Source organism: Musca vetustissima, unplaced genomic scaffold (assembly GCF_032173495.1).
Source record: "Musca vetustissima isolate MV318-11 ecotype Yass unplaced genomic scaffold, APGP_CSIRO_Mvet_v1 utg7685, whole genome shotgun sequence".
Taxonomy (NCBI): Eukaryota; Metazoa; Arthropoda; class Insecta; order Diptera; family Muscidae; genus Musca; species Musca vetustissima.
In genome coordinates, this window is record NW_026887687.1 from 439,745 (window position 1) to 454,510 (window position 14,766).

Sequence of the window (14,766 nt, forward strand, 5' to 3'; positions counted from 1 at the left end):
AATTATTTTTTCGTTTTTAGTTTTTTTTTCTATTTTTCTTGCTTTTGTCTTCCTTATATTTTTTGGTTTTTTGTTCACTTATTTTGTTGTTAAGTTTTTTGATAGTCTGTTGTCGCCAGCAGTGTGATCCAAAAACACGACCAAATTTATTTTTCTAAATGCGTGCGCAGCTAAAAAGCTGCTTCAAAGACCTTGAGAATTGGTATCTCTTCTGAATTTTCTATTCAACAATTATTATGCGTTGACGCGGAACTGCCACACTGAAAGAGTTTACGAGGAAGTCTTTTGTTTTTATACGGATCCGATGAATGTTGGCTTTTATTTTGCAGGAGGAGGAGGAGCAGCAGAGTACAGCGAGCACTACCAACCAAATCAATCAGTGTGCTTTTTAGCTGCTGATTGTAATTTACATCGAGATGGATTGGATTGGCTCTGTGTCCAGCACACTCTACATACAAACACACAATACACACTAAAATCAGCCCGTATACACGCGATTTTGCACAATTGGAAATGCGTATGCAATGTCCAGCCTAGCTCCACTTGGCACAATTAACAATTGTCGTAGGGCCTTCGAGAATAACGATTCGAATTTCGTCCAAGTTCCGTGTTAAAATTTAATATTTTTGTGTTGTTATAAATAAATTCAAGACTGATGATGACAAACGAACGACAAAACACGAGGAAACTAGGGTTATACAATTCGATTTTTGACAAATTGACAAATTTATCCATTGTTGGTTCCCTCATTCTCTATCTCTCTAATCATTTTTGTTGTTTTTTTTCACATTTTCTTGGTTTTTCGTGTTATCGAAAGTATCGATTACTGTGTTAAACTGATGATATTTGAAATATCATTCAAATTTACCGACAGAAAACTAGTGTACATTTGAAAGTATTATATGTTAAAAGAGTACAAAATATTGTATCATTTAAGAAATTGATAATGGCAAACCTTTTGAGTTTGTAACTCATCTATAAATTTCAATTAAAATGAAAAATTAATTTCATACAATTGTGTGCACATTTTCATCAAATTAAAAAGTTATATTTTCTAATGCCATGTACAGACGAGCGTCGTTCGCTCTCTCATTCGTTGTTCGACCCCTAATTATGAAGTAATTACATAGTTCCCCATACAAAATTGTCTGAGCGAACACCGACTTTTGTACGTTGTTCAATTCGAATCACTCTCTGAATAACCAAGAATTTTGTCCCATCCCTAAAAAATGAGAGAATTTATCGAAAATAAATTAATTTTGACAGCATGAAAATATTTATAAATTCTTCAAACTTTTTCAGTAAAATTGAAAATGATGAATGAAAAGTAAAAAATTGTATAGTTTTTATATATGCAGAAGGAAGTAAATTTTGTAATCTACATAATGCAATATGCATTTCTTTCCCTTTTGTTCTAATTTGCGTACAAAACGAGAAACAAATGTGGGGAAACCCAAACAAAAATTCTCCAATTTTTTATTTACATATACATATGTGACATTTGAATTGAGAAAATTCGAAAATATATTTAAAACCACAATATTTTCAGAAAAAATGGAAAACATGAATTAAAAGTAAATAGATATGGGTTCATACTATAGTCAGGATAAAGAGCATTATTTTTTCTATTTAGATATATGTGTGATTCACGTAAATATGTTACAATTTTTGTGTAAAACAAGAAACCAAAAGTTTGAAATAAAAAACTCTGATGACATGAATTAAAAATAGTGTCGTATGAACGGGTTAATTCATGTACGTAATTCTGAGAGCGAACTACGTTGTTCGAATGCCCGTCAGAACATGGCATAAAGTTCCACATTCTCAAGATTTAACTATGGAAATGTCAATTAATATTTATTTACATTTGGTCTGTTCCCGTACTGCAAGAATCTCCTAGTTTTTACTACGATAACAATATTTCCTTTAAGATATCGGAAAAAATAGTAGATTCTTGCAGTACGGGAACAGGCCAATTTTTAATAAATATTTTATTTTTTACTACAATAACACTTTTTTCCTTTATGATATCGAAAAAATATTGAAAACTCGTAGATTATTACAGTACAGTAACAGGTCATATATAAATATGTAAAAAATATAGTTTTGGTCTGTTCCCATACTGCAAGAATTTTTTTTCGATATTTTTTCGGTAATTTGTACAATTTTTTGGGTTTACCGTACTGCAAGAATCTACTACTTTTTATGATATCGAACAAAATAGTAAAAACTAGTATATTCTTGATTTCACTATTCGTTCACTTTTTAAATATGTATATACACCATTGAATATAAATTTCGAAGTATTGAAGGATGATCACAAGGGACAAATGTATCTGAGTGAACATTAGCATCCGTTCAACCGTACATCCCTAACATAACATATTGAACTATAACCACATAGGTACCTGCCAATATTCCGTTATAAATACGAAAGGTTTAACAACTTTTCGAATACGGTAACGGGTTAATTATCGACCCATGTAATATTCCTTTAAGCGGTGTACACACCAGCACTTTTGAGTGGCAGCTTTTTTATCGATTACTGACCAGTGCTAGCGTGTTCATCGCTTTATCCGATGCTTGCAATTTTCGTAGGAATTACCTCTTGTCGCACTGCCACTTCAGGCAATTGTTTATAAGCATTTATAAAAGTAAAATTGTACTAATATATTGCTTATTCCCTTTGCTGCAATAATCTACTAATTTTTATAATTTTTTTCGACATCTACGTAGCAAATATTACCATTCTATCTACCTTTTAAATATTTCGTATATATCGATTAACCACAATGATTACGATATCCATCGATATCTTTGAAATTGTCACCTCCAAAGAAGAGAAAATTATTAATTTTTTCTCCTCTGCAATAAAGTTTTAATTGTTCTATTCTTTGTACGATAACAGACAGATAAGGCATTTGATAGTATCACGACGACCAGAAAAAAGAAGAAGAAAGTGAAAAAAGACACAACATCAAAGTACTCGTCATCAATATGGAGGAAGTAACACCTGTTAATCCCAATGATTTGAAAGACTTAAAGGAACGTATGAATTTAATTTCTCAGGCTGATCCCAAACAATATCATAACGATTTCTCACTGAAACGTTATTTGCGGGCATTCAAAACAGTCGATGAAGCCTTCCAGGTACGTTGTTGTTCTTCTTCTTCTTGTTTTTCGTCAATGCCTTTTATTGGTCTTCAATGACATTGCTTTCACTTTGCAGGCCATATTGAAGACAAACAAATGGCGGGAGCAGTACGGTGTCGAGGCTTTGGAAAACAATACGTCATTGGAACAGTATAAAGATAAGGCCAGAGTATTGCGCCACAGAGATTGCATCGGAAGACCGGTCATATACATACCAGCCAAGAATCACAACAGTGAGCGTGACATCGATGAATTGACGAAGTTCATAGTGAAATGTTTGGAGGAGGCTTGCAAGAAATGCTTTGAGGAAGTTACGGACAGACTGTGCATTGTGTTTGACTTGGCCGAATTCAATATGAACTGCCTGGACATGCAGTTGGTTAAGAATTTGATATGGCTATTGTCGCGACACTATCCCGAACGTTTGGGCGTTTGTCTAATCATCAATTCGCCGGGTTTGTTTTCAACGGTCTGGCCCCTCATACGCCAATTGATTGATGACAATACCGCAAAGAAGGTGGTATTTGTTAATGACGAGACCGAGTTGTGTAAATATTTGATACCCGATATACTTCCTACCGATATGTAAATGACAGCGGAGAAGTGGGTTGATGTTCTCTCGAACGGTGCATATAGCAACAAATAGCACAATATTTATATTCTTGTGTGCTTCTCGTCCAGCTCTATATAAAAATCAAACAAAAGTACCTAACAAAATGAGATATTGCTACAAAAAATAACAAAACACATATTCCTCACTTAGCCTTTATAAAAAAAACCAACAACAAAAATGTAACAATTCATTCCATAGTAAGAACTCTCATATTTATGTTTGTAATTAACAAAGTAGTTTATTTGTTATTATTATGTTATATTGGTTCTATATAATATATGTATGTACATGATGCTACCTACATACGTATTTTTTGTAGAATAAACCAGTGAATGTCTGCATATTTCTAATAGCGTGTAATACGTAAACGTTTTTCGTTTGGGAGTGAAATGTGTGCAAAACGAAAACCTTCAAACAGGAGTAATGATTGTTAATAAATATACATATATCACACAATCATATATAGTAATAGCTTACTAACGTACATATGTAGTTAATAACAGCAATAACGATGATGTTGTGGTATTTTGGTTATCGCCAGAAATAGCAAATCATCTGAATTTTCTGATTGGATTAATTTGAAAATGACGTTGTCAACGATGACTCATTATTTATGTTCGATTTATGAGTTAATGAGCTGTTAATTCCGAATATGGTACTTCTACATGCAAAAAAGCGTATATGTATGTCAATGTGGATATTTAAAAAGAAATTCATATACGTTTTAAAACAAGAACAAAATTTTGCAACGTATTTATTTGCTATTTTTAGATAAACCTTTGTAGGAAATAAAAACAATACGATTTATGTATATGTACATATTATCTATGTATACATGTATTATTAATAAAAACATATTAATCCCATTGGGCTGGAAAATAACTTGTTGTTGTTGTAGCGGTTTTGATGAAAAATAATTACTTTGCAAAAATCTGGTATACATTTATGTGTAGATGACAGATTCGATGGAAAAAAATATTGGTAACTGAATGAAAATATTAATTAAAAATAATAAATTTGGACCACAACGCTGCTTCTGGATATTTGCAAAGTAAAAGAGAGTGGAATAAATAGATTTAAATTCATTTCATTTTGTAGGCCTCTGGTGACATAAATGAGAAGAAAAAAATGTACATAATTTTGTTGCTTTTTTATGTGATCAAACAAAAATCAATTTTTTTTAATGCGCATATGATCTCTCTCTAACTGGAACCAAATTTTTTTCCAAATTGCTCTATTTTTTGCATGAAATATTACGATATTCGAAATTTGGATAAAGTCGGTATCTCCCGTGAGTTAATGTGCACTCCATTCATCAAGACCGGCATTTGTAAATTGACTCCAAATTGTTTGAGTCAAAAAGACTCTTGGGGTCAAAATACGATAATTTTATGATGCCCACGTTTCAAATTGTAACCTTAAGGTTAAGGATTATAAATACAATCGGTGGATGTTCATACCATTGATGTGTGTTACAAGTTTGAGCCGATTTGATTATTTTTTGGTTAGTCCAGTCATAAAAACACCGTTTGAAAAAGGCCGTATATAGTCATGTAACATTTGTTCTTTGCCAGCAAAACGATCGTAATGGTGTAAGTGCTAATGTAATAATAATCTGAAATTGTTATACACACTGCAATGAAGCACACTTACCATGTTTAAATCTGATTTTTTGTCAGCATTAATGGTTCATAGAAATCGTTGATATTTAATATTTTTGATGTACTTTATTATATAATATTTATATTTAATAATATTGAATATTGTGTATATGAATCTATATAATTTATGAAATATATTTATTTAGTTTTTCAAATAATATCAAAAACTTTAACCTTTTCATACTTTACAATCCTTGAAACAAAAAACACAATTTCAGTTCTGTTTCTTTTCAAATCCAATACTACCTGTAAAAATTCAACATTCGATTTCTGTGTATATAAATTAGAATGTCCCAGCCTTGTGAAGCACATTGAAATGGACTGCATTTCCAAACATATGTGTCATTCAAACCAAATGCCTAGGACAGTCTAATGTATATGTTGATGTGTTAATTGCATAATTAGTGTAAAAAACAAAAACATATCAATACGTATATGTATGAAAAAAGATAAATTGATCACATGAACTAATTCGTTTAGCGCGCTATAACATTTGAGAAAATTTAAAGCTAAATAATTATTTTTTTGTGTTTATAAAATAAGTCTATGTAAAACAAAATTTTAATAATTGCAAAAACATATGTATATATGTATGTATATTTTAATTCCTAACGAAATCTAATTTTTGTTTTCAAAACAAAATTAATTTGCCACCAATTTTTTTTGTCTCAACAATTATCCATTTGATCATCCATTCAGTAGCTCGTTGCAACACATTTACGTCTATTCTTTTGCATTTTTTCAATATTCTCCTTGATCGGTGTTCGAGTATAAAATCCTTTCACAATGGACTTCACATTTAAAACTGTGCCAATGAATTGATTAATGGATATCTCCCAACAGTCAAAATCAATGGAACTATTACTGCTGCTGGTATTCTTACTGGACTTTTGATTAGACGATGAATTTGATTCTCCGCGTGCTTGTCGCAATTCTTCTTCCAAATCCATGAACAGTTTTGTGGTGCCGGGGGGTTCACATGGTGTGGTTGGGTTTCCATTTGAATCGGGCTGTGAAATGAAATATAAAATAATTAATTTTATGTGCATATTTATTTCTGTGATTTGCTGCTGCTATTCACCTCTTCATTGCCACCTAAATTCAATTGGGTAAAACTTTCTAGGCTGGATTCTTTTTTCAAATTACAATTACCCATTTCAATGAGATTTTTATCTAAAACGAGAAAAGAAAACAATTAGACATTATTAGTAATTACATTAATCGTATTCAAGTCTCTATTCTAACATACATGCATTATTCATGTCAGCATCCGACGAGCCTAAAATTTCATGTATACTTCTCCATAATATTTGAAAATTCGCCTTTTTCATGTTCGGTATTTGTTTATTGGTTGAAGCACTGCCATCCGGCTGATCGAACAGTGCTCTCAGACTACCCAAACTCTTTGTGTCTGTATTGGAATCGTTTCGTTCCATTTTGGTATTTGTGGCCATTACCAGATCACTAATCTGTGAGAAATTCGAAATTGTTTCAACATTTAGTTGGGGTGGTGTTACTTTCGTTACACCCAAATCGGAAATGTCTGAAAATGTATCTATCGACTCGAATCGACCCTCTTGGCGTAGTGGGAAAAATGCCGCTGCTGCAGAACCATTGTGTGAACTTGAAACACCGCCGACACCACCACCTACGGCACCTCCGCCTTCGCCGCCGCTAGTCCCTGGCATGCTTATTTCATCCTCTGAAAGATCTACATAAAATGTTGATGTTCTTGCATTTACTGCCATCGACGAAGCGTTTGAATTACCCGATTGATTGTTCGGTGGTCTCAATATATCCATAAATGTGCTACCCGAAATACCGGCCAAATTGTGCAGTCTGCGCGTGGCTGTTATCAATGCATAATCATCTTCGTCGAAATTGTTGTCGGTTGGCGATGGCAAGGCCTCAATCGATTCTGAGGCTTCTTCCTCGAAGAAATCTTCTGCCTCGATGGCCTCCTCAGCATCATCTTTGGCCTTGCTCTGTGGTTTACGTACCTGTTCGATTTCAGCCTTCGACAATAGAGGCGGTAAATGCAGAATGTATAGCAGTTTTAGTTTCTCAGTGTATTTCTTGGAGCACAACAAACCAAAGGCATTTACTAGCTGGGCAAATTCCAAAGTGCCAGTACTTTTCTTATCCGTTAACTGAATAGAAAAACAACAACAACAATTTAAATAATCGAAAAACGAAATATGAATGATGGACATGGATCGAACATACCCTGAATAACTTTTCAGCCAAATCAATGGTGACACACGACTTCCAAGGCATTAGTTCATAGAACAGCACACGGAATGTATCGAAATCAACCCCATAGGCCTCGGCCCGGCTACAGTTACTCTCATAGAAACCCATTTTGGGACGGCTTGTTGATGGCGATGGCACTAGAATGGGAGATTCACCAACCTGGGAGTGTATCTTTTGCAAATGAGCTTTGCGAAAAGCCATCTTCTCCTCGCGTATTATCGACAACAGCAGACGCAGTTCGTCCTTATCGAAATAGGGATTTTCGGCATGGAATTTCACAATGGTTTCCTCATTGTCCAGGTCAAATTTGCGCATTGTCAGACGGCGATGCTTGTTGCGCAGCTCCTCTATCTTCTGCAATGTTATGTGGCTAAATTTCGTATAGGCTTCATGGATGAGTGTTTGGACAGTCTGTGTGCGCTTGCATTTTCGTTTTTCATTTTCCAGTGGCGACGGATAGTCCGGATTGTAGATGCCTTGTAGAAACATGGACAGCAACATCATTGATTCGCCATCATCCTGACACTTGAGCAGCTCCTCCTTATTCCATTCGAGAATTTGCAGAGCAATTATGAACATGATTTTTGCACCATCCACAAAGAAGCAGTCTATAATGTGCAGGGCGCTCTCGTAGGATATCACACTAATGAATATTGTTAGGAACCAGGAGATTGTTATCATTTTGATGGTACCCAACGTGTCTAAGTGTTGGTGCAACTCGGGTAGGTACAATTTAATGAGTTCATTGAAGACCCCTTGGTCGATCTGAGCTCCAACAACCTTATCCTTATAGTAGTCAGGTAGTAGATTTTCACACAAACTGGCCAATAACCAAAAGGCATTTTCCTCATCACAGAACAACAGAAATACAGATGTTATTATGTTCAGACCCTGTGTATAGCCCACCTGAGGATTGCGCAAGGCATATGCTTGTAGGACACGCTTCAACGCGCCCAGGCCATCTTCACTCTGGAAGGCGAGATGTTCGGGCAACGAACGACGTAGATCTCGTTCAATTTCCTCGTGTATTGACGATTGTTTAATACATGCCGCCTTTTCGACCAAGTCTTCATATAAACCGGGATGCATATCTTTTTCATGTATGGCTCCCGAAAATATAAGCCAAACTTCCTGACGCAAGTTATCGGGCACCCCCTCGGCAATTAGATTTATAACATCGGTAGTACGAAACATTGAAATGCCACGACCATAATCACGAAAATGTGATTCCCAACGGGCAAGTTTTTGATTTTGCTTGTCTAGCATGGCTGGAGAAAATTGCGTTTTGAATGTATTGATCAGGGCTGATTGTTTGCTCCAGGAAATATCATATTTAGGACGTTCATTACGGATGGGACTGTAAATAAATACTCCGCTAATTATTATGTTTTAAAATATCGAATACATAAAATAAATGTTTGGCTGGTATGCTGTTTTGCATTACATACGCTATGATATGTACTTACACTTGGAATTTCGATAGTAAATTTGTAATTTTCGTTATCAAAACATCGCGATCTACAATTTGAGCAAAGACAAAGGGTACATTTTCTGATGAGGTTATAACAATTTGATTCTCATAACGATGACCGCCATCATCTTTCTTTTCAACACTCTGGAAGAGAGAAAATGTGGCATTAATGTAATATACAACAGTAAGAAAGAAAATTCGCTTACCTTAATAACTCGTAAAGGTATGACAACACTGACAAATCCCTTGGTGTCACTTGTGAAACATATGAAATTCGTAGATAGATAAATATTGCCGGGAACATAACGTTTTGAATAAGGCGTAAATAAATTTGCTATAAAACAAAACGAATGGAAGTATATTGGGTTTAAATTAAATATATTTGTTTCAATCGAATTACCCACCTTTGATGGTTCCATCAATAATTTCCCTTTGTGGTAAACGGAAATACATGCGATACTCTTCGGATTTTTGTCTGGCAGTTAAATCCGTACACAATGCCGGTTTCTTTGAAGATCTACGACCAAATCGTTGCAATAGAGAAGATTCCTTATCTATAATTGGACTATCAGGATCCTAGAAGTGAGAAAATAAATATTTCGTTAGAAGGTGAATTTCTACCAAAATACAACTTCATAACTTTATATACACAATATTAACCAAACAATTAATTAGTTTTATCAATGTATGTATGTATGTCTTCAAAACATCATCATTTTTGATGTATTGATATATATCATTTACTCACCTGTATTATCCGTTGTATGGCCATTTTATTCAATTGCTCTATTAGTTCATAGGCTTCAACGTGATCAAAGAGTATGGTGAAGTTATATTGCATTTTATTGTTGGTTTTCAAATAGATCGTGTTGCCATAATGCGACAATTCTTCCAGTTCCGTAAAGCGAATACTCCGTTTGGTTTCTTGACCCAGCATATATGAATAGAAACTCACATGATTTAGCGAAATATACAAATGACCTTGACGGGGAATTTTGTTTTTTATATAACTGAAAGTTATAAAAGAGGATGTTGTAAGTTATCGATAAAATATCTATATTTTAATTTTGAAATATCTACATTTAATTTTCAATATTTATATTTTAATTTTGAAGAAGGATGCAACATTTGTATCATTACAAAGTGCTTGATAAAATAATGTCATTATGCCAAATTCATTGAACATGCCTGATTGATGTTACCTTAATTTCATTTATTTCACATTTAATCCAAGGCTATCAAGCCCATAATTTGTTTTATTTATTTCAAATTCATGATGCCTGGTCTTTCGACTATAAGGCGGTACACTACATTAAAATGTTAAGTAACACATTTTAATAACAATTATACTATTTAGTATTGACCTACATAGGACCCATGTGTTCCCATACTTACGTGCATGAATAATAATTCACCAGTTGTTCTTCTTCGGGCATATTGAAATACTGACGAAATTTCGATTGATTTACTTTAAAATCAGCCGAATCTCCTGTTTCATCTTGATGATTTTGGGTATACAAGGATTTAATTTTACAAATTGTGAAATTTGTTATCTCCTCTTCACATTCCATTTCATTTAGGACTCTGAAAAGATTATTCGATAACCAATTCCAGTCTCTATAGATTTCTTCTTGATTGACACCAATGGCAATTTCTGCAATTAAAAACATAATTAAAGAATAATAAATTGGTTCAAAATATTATAAAATTTCAATATATTTAAGTTAATATTTATGAAATGAATCACATAAGTTATGCACTGTACAAATATAACGATTTAAGAAGGGGGTTTAACTATGATCATGAGAATTGTAATCATAATATTCTTTGTTATTCGTCATCATCTGTAGCTTGAAAGTGAAAAACAAAACACTTTTGTTTCAAAATCAATAAAATGCAGTGTGAATCAGCAACAAATTTGCCTAGCCTTATCAAATGAGAACATATGGGAAAGTAGTTGTTTCAATTGCAATTAAGAAAAAAATACGCAATAAAAATCGGAAATGTAATGCATAACTTTGGTCAAGGTATTTTGGTGATGTTGATGAACATCTGCTATTGATCATGACAATGTTAGAAAATAATTAAACATAGATTGCCCCATTAACTCGAAATTAAAATTAGCAAATAGGAATAAACAAAATGAAAAATATATATCAGATCAGAATTTCATAAATAAAGGAAACTAGTCTCCATTTACGAATTTATTCTAAGTTCAAATGGAATATTACAATGTGCCTAAATTAGACCAAATTAAAACCTCCTCCGTTGTCAATTAATAAGAGCACAATCATACATATCAACTTCGAATCGTTTAAAACGTATTTGGTACAAAGACACTTGGGGTCTAATACCAATACATACTTCTATTGAGGCAGATTTGTGGTATATACAGGGTATATATATATATATATATATATGACAATTTATACGGACAATGACTTAATTGATAAAACAAAAGACTATGTGCCTTTGATAAAGTGCAAATTAAATTAAAAGGCAAAACATTTAAAGTTAAAGATATGGATATTTTAGCAAATGACATTTTGATTATTGAAAGATAAAATGTTATTGCCATTTAATATCAACCTAAATATACAATAAATTGAGATTGTAGTAGGACGACATTCTTCAAAATATAAAACTTTTTTAAACATGTGGCGTGGTTGGAACTAGCAATGAGTGCTGCTACATTTATTTATCGCAAATAGTTTTACTGAAAACGTTACTTACCATATGAAACTTCGGAATTTGGCGTTTGATGCAGTATCCGATATGGAGCCGGCTTGGTATCAAAAACACTATCAAATGTTCCAACCAAAATGGAACCCAAACCACGTGACTCGCCATGGCCACGACGTTTTTGCAGCACAAAATATTTGGAATGCTCTTCGGCAAGCCTGAAAAAAATTAAAAAAAAAACAATAATTGAATAGTTGTAAATTATTATAGCATTTTATTACATTTAATATCAAATACAAATTCAAATTCAGTTTCGAAATTTTTAAATAATAAATAACTTGGGTTTGTGATATAGAATTTTAAATACCCTTTTAAGGCGATAATAAGTTGAGGCAATATAATTAAAAACTAAAAAAAAAAACACTTATCCGCCGCGAATATCACTGAGTAATATATTCATTATATCGGGATTCGGGTAAACAGCCTGTTGGCGTCTCGGAGCTGGTTGTATATGTGGTAAACGTCGTCCCTTTAGAACATTTATACCAGGGCTATTTGCATCTTGTCTCTTTTTTGCAAGCATCGATTCCTCACGTTGTTTACGTCTGGCAGCAGCTTCACGACTAGTTGTCGGCCGATCACTATCACTGCTAGCTGGAGTAGCAGTTTCTTTGGAACCGTCAGATACACTGGACACAGAAGAAACAGATGAACGACTTTTTCGCAATTCCAAAGCTCTCTGGTATTTAATTTTGTAGATTTTCTCGACCATTACTTTGCATTCGGCACAGACTTTTTCGCGTGATCGAAAGTTTGGAAACATTTTCTTGACAAAACTGATGTGGCGTGGATTTGTAATGTAAACACCAGATCCCCTCAGAAGGTGTTCTTCATCGCCCAAAGGGCAGAGCATTCCCTGTGCCGATGACATGTTTGTCAAATTTAAATGAAAATATTTAAACAAAATATCCAGTTAACGCGCAAAACAAAACAATTGTTTCCTATTATTAGTTGATACTTCCTTTAATGAAGGCGTAGAGCAGTAACGGTGGAACAAAACATGACATACGGTACCATTTTGAATAGAGTTACCAATCATTTTATTAGCCCAGTAGACATTTCTTTGTAGTTTCAAATTCATAACTAAAATGATGTTTCTACAAAGATGACGATTAAATTCAAATGTAAAATCCAACGCATCATAATATTTTTACCAATCCTAGATCAGAGGAATAACACCTACATGTAGTAAATAATTCAAATACCAAATATTGTTAAATAACTACCTCTGTCGCCTAGAAAAAATGATGACATGAATCTCCGGTCATATGAATTTGGTTGGAATAGAAACATTAGACGAAATAGCCCAATATCGGTCATCTTCCCATGAATTCCGGTGGGCGTATAATCATGCGATTGAAACATTTTAGTGGACTTATAGTGATTTCACCAAAAAGACTTCCAAATGATTTCACCAATTGCAATAGATTATTTAACCCTTGACATATGGAAACCCCTTCCTTTCCAAGTTATTCAATTGTTTTGCATTATTTGGCGTGTATGATTGACAACGTAAGTGCAGTTTAAAAATCTATAGAAAATTGCAGGTTCTGGACAATTGATAATTTCATAATGCCTTAACAAATTATAGATTAGTGCCAAACGCAATAAAAACGCAAACACAAATCTATTTTACAACTTCGGAAGAAAATATTTGTGAATCGTACACCTCCCCTCTTAAAAATTAATTGTCCGATATATATTTCATTATCATTAAATAGGGGGTTTACATTTATTATTTGTTTTTGGATGCCTAACCACTAGTAAAAAAACAAAAAAAAAAAAAACAGATTGTGGACTTACCAAAATGGCGAAGGTAATAAAAGTTCTTTAGGTTCTATCCACATTTTATTGCCGCATGTACTTCCTGCCCTCCGATGGCTGATGATGTTATGGAATCCAATAGCAGCAGGCAAAGAAGAATAATTCTACTCTTAAAATAATACACAGAAAAACAAGTGAATGGATGTCTGGCTGGCTGGATGGACAATTAGTTCCAATTAATTTGCAATTGTTGCTGTTGTTGTTGTGTATCTCTTCAACTTTTTTGTGAGTGGAGCTAGTTAGTATTCTTTTTTGTTTTGTATATTATTTTTACGCACTATTATTTGCTTTTTTTGTGTGCAAAAAAAGTAACTTTAAGTTTTCGTTTTTGTTCTTTCCCAACACTTTATTTTGGTTGTGGCTTTATCGCTTTGAAAAAATCACAAACACACACACAGTGGCTCAAAGTCGTATTGAGACACTAAAATTCCAATGGATGTGTCTAAAAATATTCCAATTTTATAAAACAATCAAAATAAAACACTGACTGCCAACCGGTCACTGATTTGCTAGGTATACTCCTTATATGGTGTATTGATTTCCATATAGTTTTCCCAATTTGTTTTTAAGCCCCTGTGTCATCACTTTGCAATCGCTATGTAACTTGAAGTTTATTTATTTCCACTGTAATTTGTATTTTGTTTACATTCCGATATTGGGAAATATCGCAAAACATTTTCTTTATTCAATAACCAATTTATTAGCTATATGCAATGTTTACTTCGATAATATTAAAGAATTTTATGCGAATTTATAGATTCTAACTTGTTTTTTTGCAACTGCGTTTTGCGACTTCTTTTCTTTGTGTTGTTCTTTTTTGCTTTATTTTTGTTTTGTTTTATATTTTCGACTAATCGATAAATCTTTTTTTTCGATTAATTGTTCACATCTGTGACACAAATGGTGAAACTCAATATCAACGTGTGGCAGATGATAAGTAATGGGCAAATTTACAATAAATCACTAGATTTGGAAATAAATTATTCTGATGGAGGAAAAATTAGTACATTTTTATACGTTTATTGGTCTGTTACAGTACCCAATAAGTG

General features: G+C 33.3%; 2 protein-coding genes across 2 annotated transcripts; one reads left to right on the plus strand and one right to left on the minus strand.

The window, feature by feature from the left end:
* The first annotated feature begins 304 nt into the window (after nt 1–304).
* Nucleotides 305–3,743, plus strand: LOC133335358 (uncharacterized). Its single transcript, XM_061543639.1, has 3 exons — nt 305–436; nt 2,929–3,150; nt 3,230–3,743. Exons 1-3 carry the CDS (start codon nt 305–307, stop codon nt 3,740–3,742), a joined length of 867 nt encoding a protein of 288 aa, XP_061399623.1. The 3' UTR covers nt 3,743.
* Nucleotides 3,744–6,122: 2,379 nt separating this feature from the next.
* LOC133335386 (TBC1 domain family member 8) lies at nt 6,123–13,789 on the minus strand. The gene is made up of 11 exons (XM_061543665.1): nt 13,697–13,789; nt 11,885–12,051; nt 10,547–10,805; nt 9,900–10,161; nt 9,556–9,727; nt 9,358–9,485; nt 9,147–9,295; nt 7,654–9,037; nt 6,677–7,577; nt 6,509–6,600; nt 6,123–6,437 (listed from the first exon to the last, which is right to left on the minus strand). Exons 1-11 carry the CDS (start codon nt 13,738–13,740, stop codon nt 6,123–6,125), a joined length of 3,873 nt encoding a protein of 1,290 aa, XP_061399649.1. The 5' UTR covers nt 13,741–13,789.
* Between the last annotated feature and the right edge of the window lie 977 nt (nt 13,790–14,766).

Excerpts from the sequence above, each read along its gene's own strand:
- LOC133335386 (XM_061543665.1), bottom strand. The coding sequence starts at position 13,740 with ATGTGGATAGAACCTAAAGAACTTTTATTACCTTCGCCATTTTG. Across the intron at positions 10,806-11,884 it reads AAATTCCGAAGTTTCATATG|AAATTGCCATTGGTGTCAAT; the intron begins GTAAGTAACGTT and ends TTTTAATTGCAG. Across the intron at positions 6,438-6,508 it reads ATTTAGGTGGCAATGAAGAG|CCCGATTCAAATGGAAACCC; the intron begins GTGAATAGCAGC and ends TTCATTTCACAG.
- LOC133335358 (XM_061543639.1), top strand. The coding sequence starts at position 305 with ATGAATGTTGGCTTTTATTTTGCAGGAGGAGGAGGAGCAGCAGAGTAC. Across the intron at positions 437-2,928 it reads ATGGATTGGATTGGCTCTGT|TATCACGACGACCAGAAAAA; the intron begins GTCCAGCACACT and ends GGCATTTGATAG. Across the intron at positions 3,151-3,229 it reads CAGTCGATGAAGCCTTCCAG|GCCATATTGAAGACAAACAA; the intron begins GTACGTTGTTGT and ends TTCACTTTGCAG.